The 12,225-nt window shown below is 32.8% G+C and overlaps 3 protein-coding genes and 1 long non-coding RNA gene across 4 annotated transcripts; all 4 read right to left on the bottom strand.

Moving 5' to 3' along the window:
* LOC116341781 (ATP-dependent RNA helicase me31b) lies at nt 1–3,909 on the bottom strand. Its single transcript, XM_031769080.1, has 4 exons — nt 3,173–3,909; nt 1,472–1,950; nt 625–1,272; nt 1–381 (listed from the first exon to the last, which is right to left on the bottom strand). The coding sequence occupies exons 1-4, from the start codon at nt 3,226–3,228 to the stop codon at nt 209–211; spliced, it is 1,356 nt and encodes a 451-aa protein (XP_031624940.1). The 5' UTR covers nt 3,229–3,909; the 3' UTR covers nt 1–208.
* A 32-nt stretch (nt 3,910–3,941) lies between these two features.
* Nucleotides 3,942–5,775, bottom strand: LOC116341782. Its single transcript, XR_004201191.1, has 2 exons — nt 5,620–5,775; nt 3,942–4,025 (listed from the first exon to the last, which is right to left on the bottom strand). It is a non-coding gene; the product is annotated as an uncharacterized LOC116341782 (long non-coding RNA).
* Nucleotides 5,776–6,719: 944 nt separating this feature from the next.
* On the bottom strand, nt 6,720–9,136 carry LOC116341587 (T-cell activation inhibitor, mitochondrial). The gene is made up of 7 exons (XM_031768741.1): nt 8,933–9,136; nt 8,702–8,858; nt 8,515–8,635; nt 8,208–8,454; nt 7,707–8,019; nt 7,259–7,638; nt 6,720–7,173 (listed from the first exon to the last, which is right to left on the bottom strand). Exons 1-7 carry the CDS (start codon nt 8,962–8,964, stop codon nt 6,948–6,950), a joined length of 1,476 nt encoding a protein of 491 aa, XP_031624601.1. The 5' UTR covers nt 8,965–9,136; the 3' UTR covers nt 6,720–6,947.
* A 632-nt stretch (nt 9,137–9,768) lies between these two features.
* Nucleotides 9,769–11,682, bottom strand: LOC116341586 (probable cytochrome P450 6a20). Its single transcript, XM_031768740.1, has 3 exons — nt 10,400–11,682; nt 10,220–10,320; nt 9,769–10,157 (listed from the first exon to the last, which is right to left on the bottom strand). Exons 1-3 carry the CDS (start codon nt 11,484–11,486, stop codon nt 9,837–9,839), a joined length of 1,509 nt encoding a protein of 502 aa, XP_031624600.1. The 5' UTR covers nt 11,487–11,682; the 3' UTR covers nt 9,769–9,836.
* Nucleotides 11,683–12,225: the final 543 nt, after the last annotated feature.

The following is a 12,225-nucleotide window of genomic DNA, read 5'->3' as shown; positions in this document are numbered from 1 at the left end:
TTTTTAGTTTTGCTCTGAATTTGGTAGATTTAAAAAAAACAGTAGGCGAGTGGTATTGACAATAGATAATTTTTTTTCAGTTTGTTTTGTTCTTCTTCTTTATAGCTGTCCTCATTTCATCGTTTATTTTAATATTTAATTTTGTATTATTTTTGCAAAATGGTACCTTTATCTTTAGATGAGAAATGATTTGAATGAGGAGGATGGCTTACTTGCTGACAATACTCTCATTGTTGCTGCTTAGCGAATCGTTTGGTGCACTGGCCACATACAACGCTGGATCAATGACCTTTGGTATTGGCTTTATTTCTGTGCCCAATTCCTTTTCGATGCGATGAAGATTGAAACGATCTTCGTAGGTGATGAGATTGATGGCAATACCTGGTGATTCAAATCAAAATCATTAGAATCTTGTGAAATAGAAGAAAAAAACGTGATCTGACTTGCAATTGATTAAAGAAAACAGAAATCAGTATCGTTTTTTCTCATTTATAATGGAAATGTTGGGGAATCCGTAGAACTCATCATAATTTTCTGTTTTCTTTATTTTATTTCAACAATTGAATAAATCAAGTATTGAAGCAACAACAATAAACGCCAAATGATAAATGTAATATTACTCACCCAAGTGTCCAAAACGTCCTGATCGACCAATTCGATGCAAGTAAGTTTCAGCCATTTTCGGAAAATCAAAATTGATAACAACATTCACAGCCTGTACATCAATACCACGTGTAAATAGATCGGAGCAGACTAGATTTCTGCATAGCCCTTGACGGAAATCATGGAACACCCGATTTCGGTGCGCTTGTGCCATTTTTGCATGAATGTAGTAGCAACAATAGCCCAATTCGGTGATTTTCTTAGCCAATAGTTCGACACGTTGCGTTGAATTACAGAAAATGATCGACTGATTGATTTGCAATTTTGAGAACAATGTATTTAAACAATGAACTTTTTGACGTTCCTGAACGAACGCATAATATTGTGTGACACCCTTGAGCGTTAACTCTTCCATCAAATTTATTTCATATGGATCGCGTAAATGTTTGTCCATGAAATTTTTCACGCTTAGCGGGAATGTGGCCGAAAACAGTAGAATTTGCAATTCTTTTGGCAGTTTCATGATAACATGATCCAGCATGCCTTTGAAATCCTGTGACAAAAGTTTATCGGCTTCGTCGAGTACGAGCATTCTGCATTGCGACATATTTGCAACTTCTTTGTCGATGAGATCAAGAATACGGCCGGGCGTTGCGATAATAAGTTGAACTAAATATGGCGATGAAAAGAGATAGAGAGTTAGTAATGGCACATCTATATTTTTTTTTTGATTCCATTAAATTAATGGCACAGAAAAGAATCAGTGTCGTTTTTTCTCATTTATTATTGAAATGTTGGGGAATCCGTAGAACTCATCATAATTTTCAGTTGTTGTTTATTTATCTTTTTATGTAAAAAGTTTACTTACCTTTCTGATAAATTCGCATAATATCATCCTTAAGAACAGTGCCACCGGTGGTCACCATTACTCTAATGTTCAGGTGTTTTGCTAGTTCGATGCAAATCTGCGACGTTTGAAGCGCCAATTCTCTGGTTGGCACAATGATCAATGCCTGGATGCAGTCCTTTGTTGAGTCAATTTGTTCCAATACTGGAATCGAATATGCTCCGGTTTTGCCGGTACCATTTTTGGCACGCGCCAAAATATCTTTGCCACCCAATGCAACTGGTATGGCTGCCTCTTGAATTGGTGATGGTTTTTCCCATCCTTTTTCAAAGATGCCCATCAATAGTTCACGTTTTAAGCAAAATTCTTCGAATTCATTGCCACGTGTATCTGTTACATCGCTAGTTTTGATACGATTATCCTTTGGCGGCACCTTCAATTTCGATTTCCAACCGGTTATGTCCAGCTCATTTCCCGTTGGCATTGCTAGTTTACCGTCGCTACAATTATTCAGACACAAATGGGCAAAAAGAAAAATATTTGTTTAATTTTTTTCGAATTAGCTCCGATACGATTGAATTGGAAAACAAAAAAATTGTAGAAATTATGTTATTCTGCGATGAGTAGAATATTTTCCTGGTTAAATGGGCAAAATATTCCATGGAGTAAGCAGAGCATGCCGTTTACTCTAGCCGACCATAATTTAGATCAAATGCAATTTTCACATTTATCTTACTCAACAGGTTGGCCTATTTTTCAATCATTTTCCATGAATATCAATGTTTATTTTAGTATCGCCGTTCGCATTTTACATTGAACATTGTTTAAAGTACACATTTTTGTTTCTGAATGAAATGATGATATTTTTCTCAATGACATAATTGTTTGAATGTGAGAGTTTTTTCAAAACTTGAAAAAAATCAAAAGCAAAGCCATCATGGATTGAATGTTATTCTGTGATGAGTAGAATATTTCCTTGACAAAAATACGGTAAATATTCCATGGAGTGAACAGAGCATATCGTTTATTCTGGCCAAACCAAATTTAGATCGAATGCCATTTTCACATTCATCTTACTCAACTGGTTGGCCGCGCAATGGATGCATAAGCATTCTCTTATAAGCAAAATGTGTTGGTAGTTGCAGAAATTCAATAAAGAAATGGAAAAAAGGTGATAAGTTGACGATGAAATGGGTTAAAATGGTTTGGCATTGGACGAGTTCAATGTCAAATTAGTGTGATTCACGATGAATGTAGAGCGAGCGAGGGAGAAATGAAAAAGAACAAAAAAGCAAACATAAATGGAAAAAATGGAAAAATGTGCTTTCATAGCATGCAAGCAGTAGTTTTCGTTTTTTTTTCTGTTTCAATTGAGTTGTTATTCTGCGATGAGTAGAATATTTCCCTGGTTAAATGGGCAAAATATTCCATGGAGTGAGCAGAGCATGCCGTTTACTCTGGCCTATCATAATTTAGATCAAATGCAACTTTCACATTCATCTTACTCAACTGATTGGCCGTTTTGGTGAATATTAATGAAAATAAAATGTATGAAATTAATGACAATATGAAATAAGATTAAAATGTTTCATGTTGAAGATGTAAATGCGATGGCAACCATTTTAAACGTAAACATTCAATTCAAATCAAATTTTTATGTGAAATGAACACAATAAATGCATCAAAATAAAGAAAAATGTAATTTGTGGAAGAGGTATTTACCTTTTTGGGAGTGCATGGTTGGCTAGATGATTCTTCGACATGTTTTCTGTCATCATTTTGGATGTTTTTTTTTTTAAATTAAAAAGAGTGATCACACTTGGCTCTAACACTTACACAAAATGATTTAAATCGGCGATTTTGTTTTCTTTATGATTATTTAGTTTTGTTTTAAATGTTTTGTGCTACGATTCAATATAATATATACGAATCGTGTCGTTTTCTTGGTAGAATTGTTGATTTTTCTTTTAATTGTATTTAAATTGATTATTAAAAATAAAAATTATGATATAATAATACAGTTAATATACGTACAATAAACTGAATGCTAAAATAAATGTTAAGAAAATTTAACAAAATAAGAACGGTGCAAGCGTTCTCTCTTTTTCTCTTTCTCTCTGTGTTATTTTCTTTGCTGCGGAAATTTGACACGTTTTATTTCGAGTTATTTTTTCTTTTAACATTCAAGTGTTGGTTCTTCTTGATATTTTTTTTATTATTTTATTCGCTAAAACTGATCCAATTGCATTGGAACGAAAAAAAAAATTGTATTAAATGTTCAACTTGTTTTATAAGTCACTTTCTTTTAAATTGTCTTTTATGTCCGACTCATTATATCTATAAATGTCTTTAGTACCACAAAATGTTTGTTTATTTTCCATTCGGTTATCTCTAACACGTCAAAATAAATAATTTATTTTGTTTTGAAACGTTCGCACAAAAATGTTTTTTTTTTTTTTCAAAAATCTCTATTTTTCTTTTCTAGTTTTTCTCTTTCAAAAATTCAATGATTTTAAAACACAATAATTTATTTAATTTTTTTTCGCTTTATTCGTGTGATTATCTCATTCAATATCTGTAAATTAAATGAAGAAAATATAAAAAAAATTGCACATGAAATGAAATCCACTTCAAGGGAGCAAATGAAAAAAGTCTAAAGTAGCGGTATGTTATAAATAGCGTGCGTTGCTTTATCTCGATTTCAATTGAAACGAACGGGGGCGCGCGCTGTGAAGTCGACTTCGAAGCGACAAAATAAACACGTGTTTTTTTAACCAACTGATACAAAGTGATCGTCTTCTACTTTGTGTGAACAACAGATGCTGTACAACATCGCACCATTCAAATGGAAGATATAAGTGCTGACCAAACGAAAACTTTAAAATGTTCGGAGAGAACGAAAAAAAAATTATGCCGATTCACTTCATTTTCCTTTCATTCGTGTGATGGGCAAGCACAGTGATAAATATTTGTTGGTTTTTTTCCACTGTCGATGCAACACTTGCAGACATGCCGATATAACGGTACCAACAACACTCTATTTCAAACACAATACGCTATATGCGAATATGCGATTTCACCGATTTGATTTTTTTTTTCGTCTTCTCGCTCAAAATTCAGTGCTGCATGAATAGTTTTTGCAAAACAGCCGAAAATGGAAATCAAATTTTTCGTAAGCAGTTACACGTATATGCGGTGTATGTATTTGTCGGTATATGATTTATATGTGGCATTAAGAATGTAAAAAAAAGAATGCTCGCTTGAGAAAGTCGAAAATAGCAGAAATGCTGCATTGCATCTGAATTGAATTGGAACAAAGACAAACATGAACAAAAGAAGGGCATTCAAGCCAAGCTCTTTTTCTGTCTTTGTACCGAAACGATGCGGAATGTGTTTTTTTTTTAAATTCAACGAAATTTTATGAAAACAACGTTTTTTCTCTTGTAGTTTTTTGATAAGAAAATGAATCGAATTTTTCGAGCAAAAAAAAAATATGAATAAACCGAAAATACAGTTAGGAAGCGTAAAATTATCTTCGGTATATTTATTTACATTATAACATAATGGAAATTGTATCAACGATTGAAATTGAGAGAAAAAAAGAAACTATCTTCAAAACACATATATATATATATGTGCGCTTGCAATGGCGTCGTCACCATTTATATACGCCTATACATATCTATATGTACCATACAACGGCGATGTTGACTACCACATTTTGATTGAACATTTAATAGAAGCGAACAAAGACCGATTGAAAAATATTTCCGACCGCGCATCATAACCGATATGCCAGCTGAATGAAAAATAAAAACAAGATTTATTTATTCGTAACTTTATAAAAATAAAATTCCGAACAATTTACACGCGAAATTCAATTCGAATGAATAAATTTTTGAATAAAAAAAAAAATCACCGATTCATTTTTTCAAAGATGGCTAACACACGACATTGCTTCAGAGAACGAAACCACATACATTCACTGCATACGACAATTCACGCGTTTCGAACACCGTCAAAGCGACGAGAAATGAAAAATGGCAAATTACTTCTATCACGCCAAAGAAAACCACGAATATTCATATGAAATCGATATAAAACGCTATTTCCCTTCATTTATGATACAAAAACAAACAATTTCTAATTTTTTTCAACGAAATAATTACCTTTAAATTTTCTTCTTTTTTTGGTTAAAATTTATTCACTTCACTGTTTAGCTCGTTTTTTTCTCTTTTTCACTTCTGTCTGCCAGGCTTCAAATTCGTAAATGAAATGACCGAACGCAATGTATGAGTTGTCGTGCGCACCAAGCACCGAACATGATGAGCATACAACAGCGCCATCAACGCTTTGACATTTGACATTTCATGCAAATGGACTTTCTCATTTTCATACAAACAAAGAATCGTTAGATATGATGCGAACGTTTTTTTTTTATTTTTAACAAAAAATGAACTTTCTTCGGATAAAGTATTTTTTTACATTAAAAAAATAAATAAATTACATCAATTTTAGAATTATTTTCATAGCATTTGTTGTTATATGTTTTTCATTGAAACTTATACAAATATCAGTATTGTATCACCAAAGGCAACACTGAAACCCTATTGGTAAAATTGCTTTAATTTGAATATTGACACTCGCCTCATTCGAATATGTATGTCGAATTTTCGAATTTTAGAATTTTGAATTCAATTCAAATGCGGTGCAAACTTCTAAAGAAGATGTTAAATGACTTTGAACATGGGTCAAAGTGCACATGATTGTGATTGAAGATGTTCTTCGCCTCAAAGTCAATGAAATTATTTTTTGGAGACACTTTAATTTAAAATATTAAATAAAAATAAAAAATAACATGGTATTCCTCGGCAATTTGATGCAATACAAAAATTCAACAAATATTTTACCTTTATTATTATTAATGCAATCAACTCGAATTCGATATTTTACATTGATTGTGAATTAATCATATATTTATTAATATCCGCTGCTGAAAAATGATTTTTTTATTATTTTTTTTAAATGAGAGAAAAATGCTCATCAAATCCAATTATTCAAATTTTGTTGGCAATGCTTCTATCGTAGTTTTTCTAAACTACTCTGGCATATTGGATACCTCCGATGAAATTCATGTTATGAATTGTAGATTGAATTATTTTGATCTAACATGTCCGAACCAATATTACGCATATGAACACTGAAATGTTCTAAATGTTTGAATGATTTAAAAAAAAAAAAATTTAATAAAAAATATACAATTCAAAAATATTTTTTCTTTAAATGAATATATTTGTGTTTGTTGTTTAAAACAACTATCAATTGATAATTTCTTATAAATGAATTATTGTTAATCTATTATTTAAAATTAAAAGCAATTAACTGAATGGTTAAAATGTACATATGATAATATTCACAAAATTTACAACAGAACAATTTAAAAAAATGGCAAATCCTAATTTTGTACAGAGTTCAAACAATTTTAAGCTTTCTACAATTATTCAAATTCCCAATCCCATGGTATGCACATTGTACCGTCCGATAGCACCGAATAGTAGTGCGTAATGTGTAGATTACAATCTTTCAAATGGATATCGGATTCAATGAGCCGAGTTAAGCATTCAATCATACGATCCGGATCAACTGAATCGTCCTTTTTCAATGAGATCAGTCCCAATTTCTGAATACATTGTTCGTGTAATTCTCGTTCGATGAATTTATTCCTAAAAAGGTTGCAAAATGATCATAATTTTTTTTATCTTTCTGTAGTTACTCGTTATTTCATAAAAAATATGCTTTCGATCTTACTTCTTGTATGCTTCAGCCTTTTCAGCGGCTTCGTTCATATGTGTTGACAAAAACTCGACCAAAATTGTACCCGGGCAAGTGGATGGTGCAATGAATTGCCCCGTTGGTGAGACACACAATGGTCCAGCTTCTGATTCAATGACTATCTCAAAATTCGATAGATCGGTTGGCCATGATTTTGGATAATGTGAATATTGTGTCAAATAGTCTAACATTGAGGTGGTAACCTTTCGCAAATAGCCTGCATAATGAACGACTTGTGCTTTGGGCATGAATTTTCGCCGAGAAATTTTAATTTCACGTAAAACTTGACTCAGCGCCTGCTCATAAGCTGGAATATGCTTTAAATACTCATCTTGCTTTGGAATATTTTTAAAGAACTGAAAATAGAAACAAACGATATACTAAATGGCCATTGCCAGCATATTAAATTACATCGATAGCTTACATCAAGCCAATTATGCTGAACATCTTCAGTGGATAACATAACATGACCTTCTAAACTCACACCCGATGCTCTTGCAAATGATATCGTACGTGCGTGTAAAAATTTCATCTCATTTGGATGTATTTTGGACAGGTGATCCAAACTTTTCAAGCATCCACGAATATGCTCGAAATTCCATGCACAATCGTATTCAATTCCAACCAGTTTCAAGTTCGACACAAGCTCTTTTTCGAGTTTTTCAACATCCTCCCGTATTGTTTGCACCGATTCGGCACGCTCTGAGGCCGTCTTTGCATTTGAGTCTAACCATTTTCTGTAAGAAAAATCGAGCCGATTAGCAAGTAGTGAATTTCAATCAATTTTTTGTCGTTGAGAAAAAATGCCAGACTATTTCCCGAAAACACTTTTTGTCAAACTTTTCGAAAAATTCTCGAATGTTTAAAAAAAAACAACGTTTGTTTGAGAAATGTTCGGGCATTTTCGGAGAACGAAGCTTCATACTTTAAAGTCTTTTCTTGTCTGGCAGTTTGTGCCGTTGTTCGGTATACTTCATATTCTTCATAAATTGAACCATCCGCTCGCGTGTACACATTGCGATCCGAATGGAATTTGGCACTTGATGATACTTTTTTGATTTTCATTTTTTCCACATTTTCCGTGGATAAACTACACGACTCCAATATATACTTTAAAAATTTCTTTGCATTCAGTTCACGTTCGAGTGGTATTCGAATTAGTTTAAATGAATCTGGAAAAAAAGAAATTCTGATTAAGTCAATGTTGCCAAAAACTAAAAAAATGTTCAAACCTCTTGAGTTTTGATTTCGTACGTAGAAATTGATGTGTTTTGGTGACGTTGCCGATATCCGTTGATTTTGTAACGCTTCTAGGTATGCGCTCAAGTGTTTCAACGACTCTTCATTTGTTTTCTATGAATTACAAAAGCAGAATGAACTTTTTCTGGTCAAATTAAGATTCAATTATTTCGGACTTACTCTTTGCTCAGGATGTTGTCCAAATAAATCCGGATGAACAGCAAAATAAAAGGGTCTCAGCACTGATGACAGTTCCCCACTTGAGATCCATCTTCTTGTATTTAAATTCGGTGAAAATCCGTTCCATGAATTCGATCGAAAGAGCGAATAATCAACACTGAGAACAAAAATTCAGCGAGAAAAATTTCACTTCCTATAAAATTGGGAACATATTTTTAAAAGAATACATACACATTCTTGGCAATAATTCTTCCGTGATACATTTAATAAATCCAACCGTATGCATAATCCGAAAGAAGAACAAATATTATTTGGTCTTTAATAAAAAAATTCTTTGTTTACTTTTTTTGCGTTCTAGGAAATCACCACAGTGTCATTGTTAAAGCAGATGATTTTTTGTTTTGAAGGACTATCACAGACTGTCACTTATTATTATGTCAGATTAAAACAAAAAATTCGAAGAACATTTCGAAATTACAGCAGATTTGAGGTTATGTTATACATCCAGTATAGCACTTTTTTCTCTTTGTCTTCGATGAACGAACGAATACCATATGTAAGCGGTATTTTGATGATGGATAACATTTGAAAAAGTATTATGAAAAGTAATAATGTAATTATCACCGAAAAAATGATGCACAAACTATTAATTGATCATATTACAATTGCCGTCATTTAATCAGAGAAAAAATTTATATTTTTGTTGTGCTTTGTTTTTTGTATAGCCTTTTGTTTGTCTACACATATGAATGTAATCTGTTACACGGTTTTGACAATGAAACTGATATGAGATAAAAGTTATTGGTACCAATAAAAGCAATTCAAAATCAATTGATTCGTTTTGAATCAATCGATTCGTTACAACTTGAGTACAACAATCAACTAAATTGTTGTGCGATAAATAAAAAAACTATGGGCTTGAGATTATTCTCTATTCAAATTTATTTATCTTTTTTTTGCAATTGTAAAATGATATTTTGAAAATTAGTTGTGACTTTTTGCCGTCAATTGAGTAGGAAACTTATTTTTCCGTCCGATATTCCGTCTTCTTATAGAAACAGTCCTTGCATTTTAACGAAGTCGATCATTCAGTCACTTTATTTCACAAGACACAATGTGTGCTATTAAATATAATTCAATTTTTAACTCCGGTTATTTTGAGCCAGACGCCATTTTCCGGTGAAAGAACAAGTTTTTTCGGTGAATATTTAATTGGAATTTGTGTTCTAGTACATGTCGAAAACTCAAAGTTTTGCAGTAATTTAACGAGACCAATTCGTGCTTGAAGCATTCCAAAACGTAAACCAATACAATTCCTTGGACCCTCACCGAATGGTAAGAATGTACATGATGGTCTCTGTTGAATTTGTTCGGGAGTGAATCGGTTCGGGTCGAATTTCTCTGGATTTTCGTAAATCTCTGGATCGTGGTGGATACCGTATACAGGAATTATCACCTAAAATATTATTCAAATCTATCAAAAATAGAATGTCTAAATTGAAATTTGTACAAACTCACCATCATGCCCTCTGGTACTGTGTAATTTGAATTCGGTAATTTATAATTACTCGTAGCCATTCGTGCAAGATTTGAGGCAGGAGGATGTTTGCGCAGCGTTTCTGTGGAAACATATTGAATTTATTACTATTCGAACAGACAAAAAAAAACCTCATCGAATTTTATCAATCGCATTCGTACCATTAATAATTTGATCGATATAAGTCATTTCATTAATTGCTTCATATGTTAAATTTCCGTTATGTTTATCCAAAACGGTGACTATCTCTTGCCGTGCTTTGTCTTGAATATGCTTGTGTTTGTCCAACGCCAGTTCATACAGACAATAGGTCAAGGTTGTTGATGTTGTTTCAAAACCGGCCAGAAAGAAGACAAACGCTTGAGCTGCAATTTCATTTATTGTTAATCGGTCCGTGTCGTTTTTTGCGTTTTTCAATTCAATCAACAGACTCATGAAGTCATTGCGTTGTACATTATTGTTCTCGCGATATTCTATGGTTTCGTTGACAATGTTCAAAAAAAAATCGGTGACGTCTTTGTGATGAGTACAAATGCGCAATAATTTCGCTAAACTTTTGCACGACATGATCAACATTCGTTCGAATGTATTGAGTTTTGGTTGGTCAAACACTTTTCTACCCATTTCACGGAATTTCGCTTGTGGATCTTTCAAGCTATTGCACTCAATACCAAATGCACAGGTTCCAATGACATCGGTCGTAAAGCGACCGAGCCACTCATTGACCTCCATTTCACTGTCGATTTGAATGGAACGATTTAAACAAGCGACAAATTCATCGGCCACCGCAACAATAGTTCCAAACATAAATTTCATTTTTCCGCTGGTAAATGTTGGTGTCAATTTCGATCGTAATGGTCGCCATTTCTCGTAATCGACATTGAATAAATGAGCCGATAATGGGTCATGTTTTTCGTTGTAGAATATACCACGATTCCGAAAGTATTGAAAATCCTTAATGAAAATGTGACGTATCAATTCCAAATCGGTGATCAATAGAATTGGACTTAACATGAAATAAATGCCAAGCATTGGCGCATCGTGTTTTCGCTCAATATAAAATCGAGCTAAACGCTGTGACAAATGCTCCGTTCGTCGAATCACACGTAAATTTCCAAATGGAAATTTTGGCTCTATAAATCCAATTTTATGTCGTTGCCAATAGCTGTACTTACGTTTCACGTAAACATATCCCAAAGTGACTAATAAAGTCAAACAAATCGCAAAATATGAACACAAAAAATTCATTTGAACTTTGGAATGGGCGACTAGGTTGCTTTGACTCGATAAGTTGTTGAGCTATTTTTACGTCGTTTAATTTTGATTGTGTCGTATTAACAGAACCGATCGCAATCACAATCACTGATACACTAATCTTAGTAACACAACAAAACTCATCTGTGACTTGTTCATTTATTGACTATCATGCCAGTTTTACTTATTGACAAATACCATAGCATTAGTAGTATATGAACGAAAGTGAATGAAATGAGATAAATACTAAATAAAATTTGTTGTTATTCTACATAGTGGAATTCTTTGTGTACTACATTATACTGGCTGTTATACATTCTACGATAATCATAATCAGAATACAAAATATGTTCGCACACAATCTAACTCGCAAATAAATACATTACATGTACAACTATATTTATATACATATGCACATAATGCGCACAGATGAATGACCGAGAGAAAAACCTGTTTATCTTTGATCTAATTTTAATTTATATCATCAAATGAACCCTAAAGTATTAGATAAAACAATAATATTTTCATTTTCATGGTCTTTCCACGAAGAATAGTGAATTAAGTTAGATCACACAACTTTGGTGAACCAACTATTTACTACGTATATGGGATCTCGAACTTTTTTTCTGAGGAGTTCAAGTATTTCAATTCTTATTAATAACAAAATGCAAACAGACTAAATTACGGATGACTAAGCACAATAGGAAACGAATAACCCTGGTCTTAAAAACAT

Source organism: Contarinia nasturtii, unplaced genomic scaffold, assembly GCF_009176525.2.
Source record: "Contarinia nasturtii isolate CC-2019 unplaced genomic scaffold, AAFC_CNas_1.1 Cnas_scaffold_745, whole genome shotgun sequence".
NCBI classification, from domain to species: domain Eukaryota; kingdom Metazoa; phylum Arthropoda; class Insecta; order Diptera; family Cecidomyiidae; genus Contarinia; species Contarinia nasturtii.
Note: the sequence above shows the minus strand (reverse complement) of the source record. Positions and strands in the feature narration are given on the sequence as shown.

What these genes read in the sequence shown, in the direction of transcription:
- LOC116341781 (XM_031769080.1), bottom strand. Translation starts at nt 3,228, where the DNA reads ATGATGACAGAAAACATGTCGAAGAATCATCTAGCCAACCATGCACTC. An exon ending in TATGCGAATTTATCAGAAAG is followed by an intron (nt 1,273 to 1,471) that starts GTAAGTAAACTT and finishes CGCCATATTTAG; the next exon opens with TTCAACTTATTATCGCAACG. An exon ending in AGGACGTTTTGGACACTTGG is followed by an intron (nt 382 to 624) that starts GTGAGTAATATT and finishes TTGAATCACCAG; the next exon opens with GTATTGCCATCAATCTCATC.
- LOC116341587 (XM_031768741.1), bottom strand. Translation starts at nt 8,964, where the DNA reads ATGTATCACGGAAGAATTATTGCCAAGAATGT. An exon ending in TTCAGCATAATTGGCTTGAT is followed by an intron (nt 7,639 to 7,706) that starts GTAAGCTATCGA and finishes TTCTATTTTCAG; the next exon opens with TTCTTTAAAAATATTCCAAA. An exon ending in AAGGCTGAAGCATACAAGAA is followed by an intron (nt 7,174 to 7,258) that starts GTAAGATCGAAA and finishes CAACCTTTTTAG; the next exon opens with GAATAAATTCATCGAACGAG.
- LOC116341586 (XM_031768740.1), bottom strand. Translation starts at nt 11,486, where the DNA reads ATGAATTTTTTGTGTTCATATTTTGCGATTTGTTTGACTTTATTAGTC. An exon ending in TATCGATCAAATTATTAATG is followed by an intron (nt 10,321 to 10,399) that starts GTACGAATGCGA and finishes ATGTTTCCACAG; the next exon opens with AAACGCTGCGCAAACATCCT. An exon ending in CAGTACCAGAGGGCATGATG is followed by an intron (nt 10,158 to 10,219) that starts GTGAGTTTGTAC and finishes ATAATATTTTAG; the next exon opens with GTGATAATTCCTGTATACGG.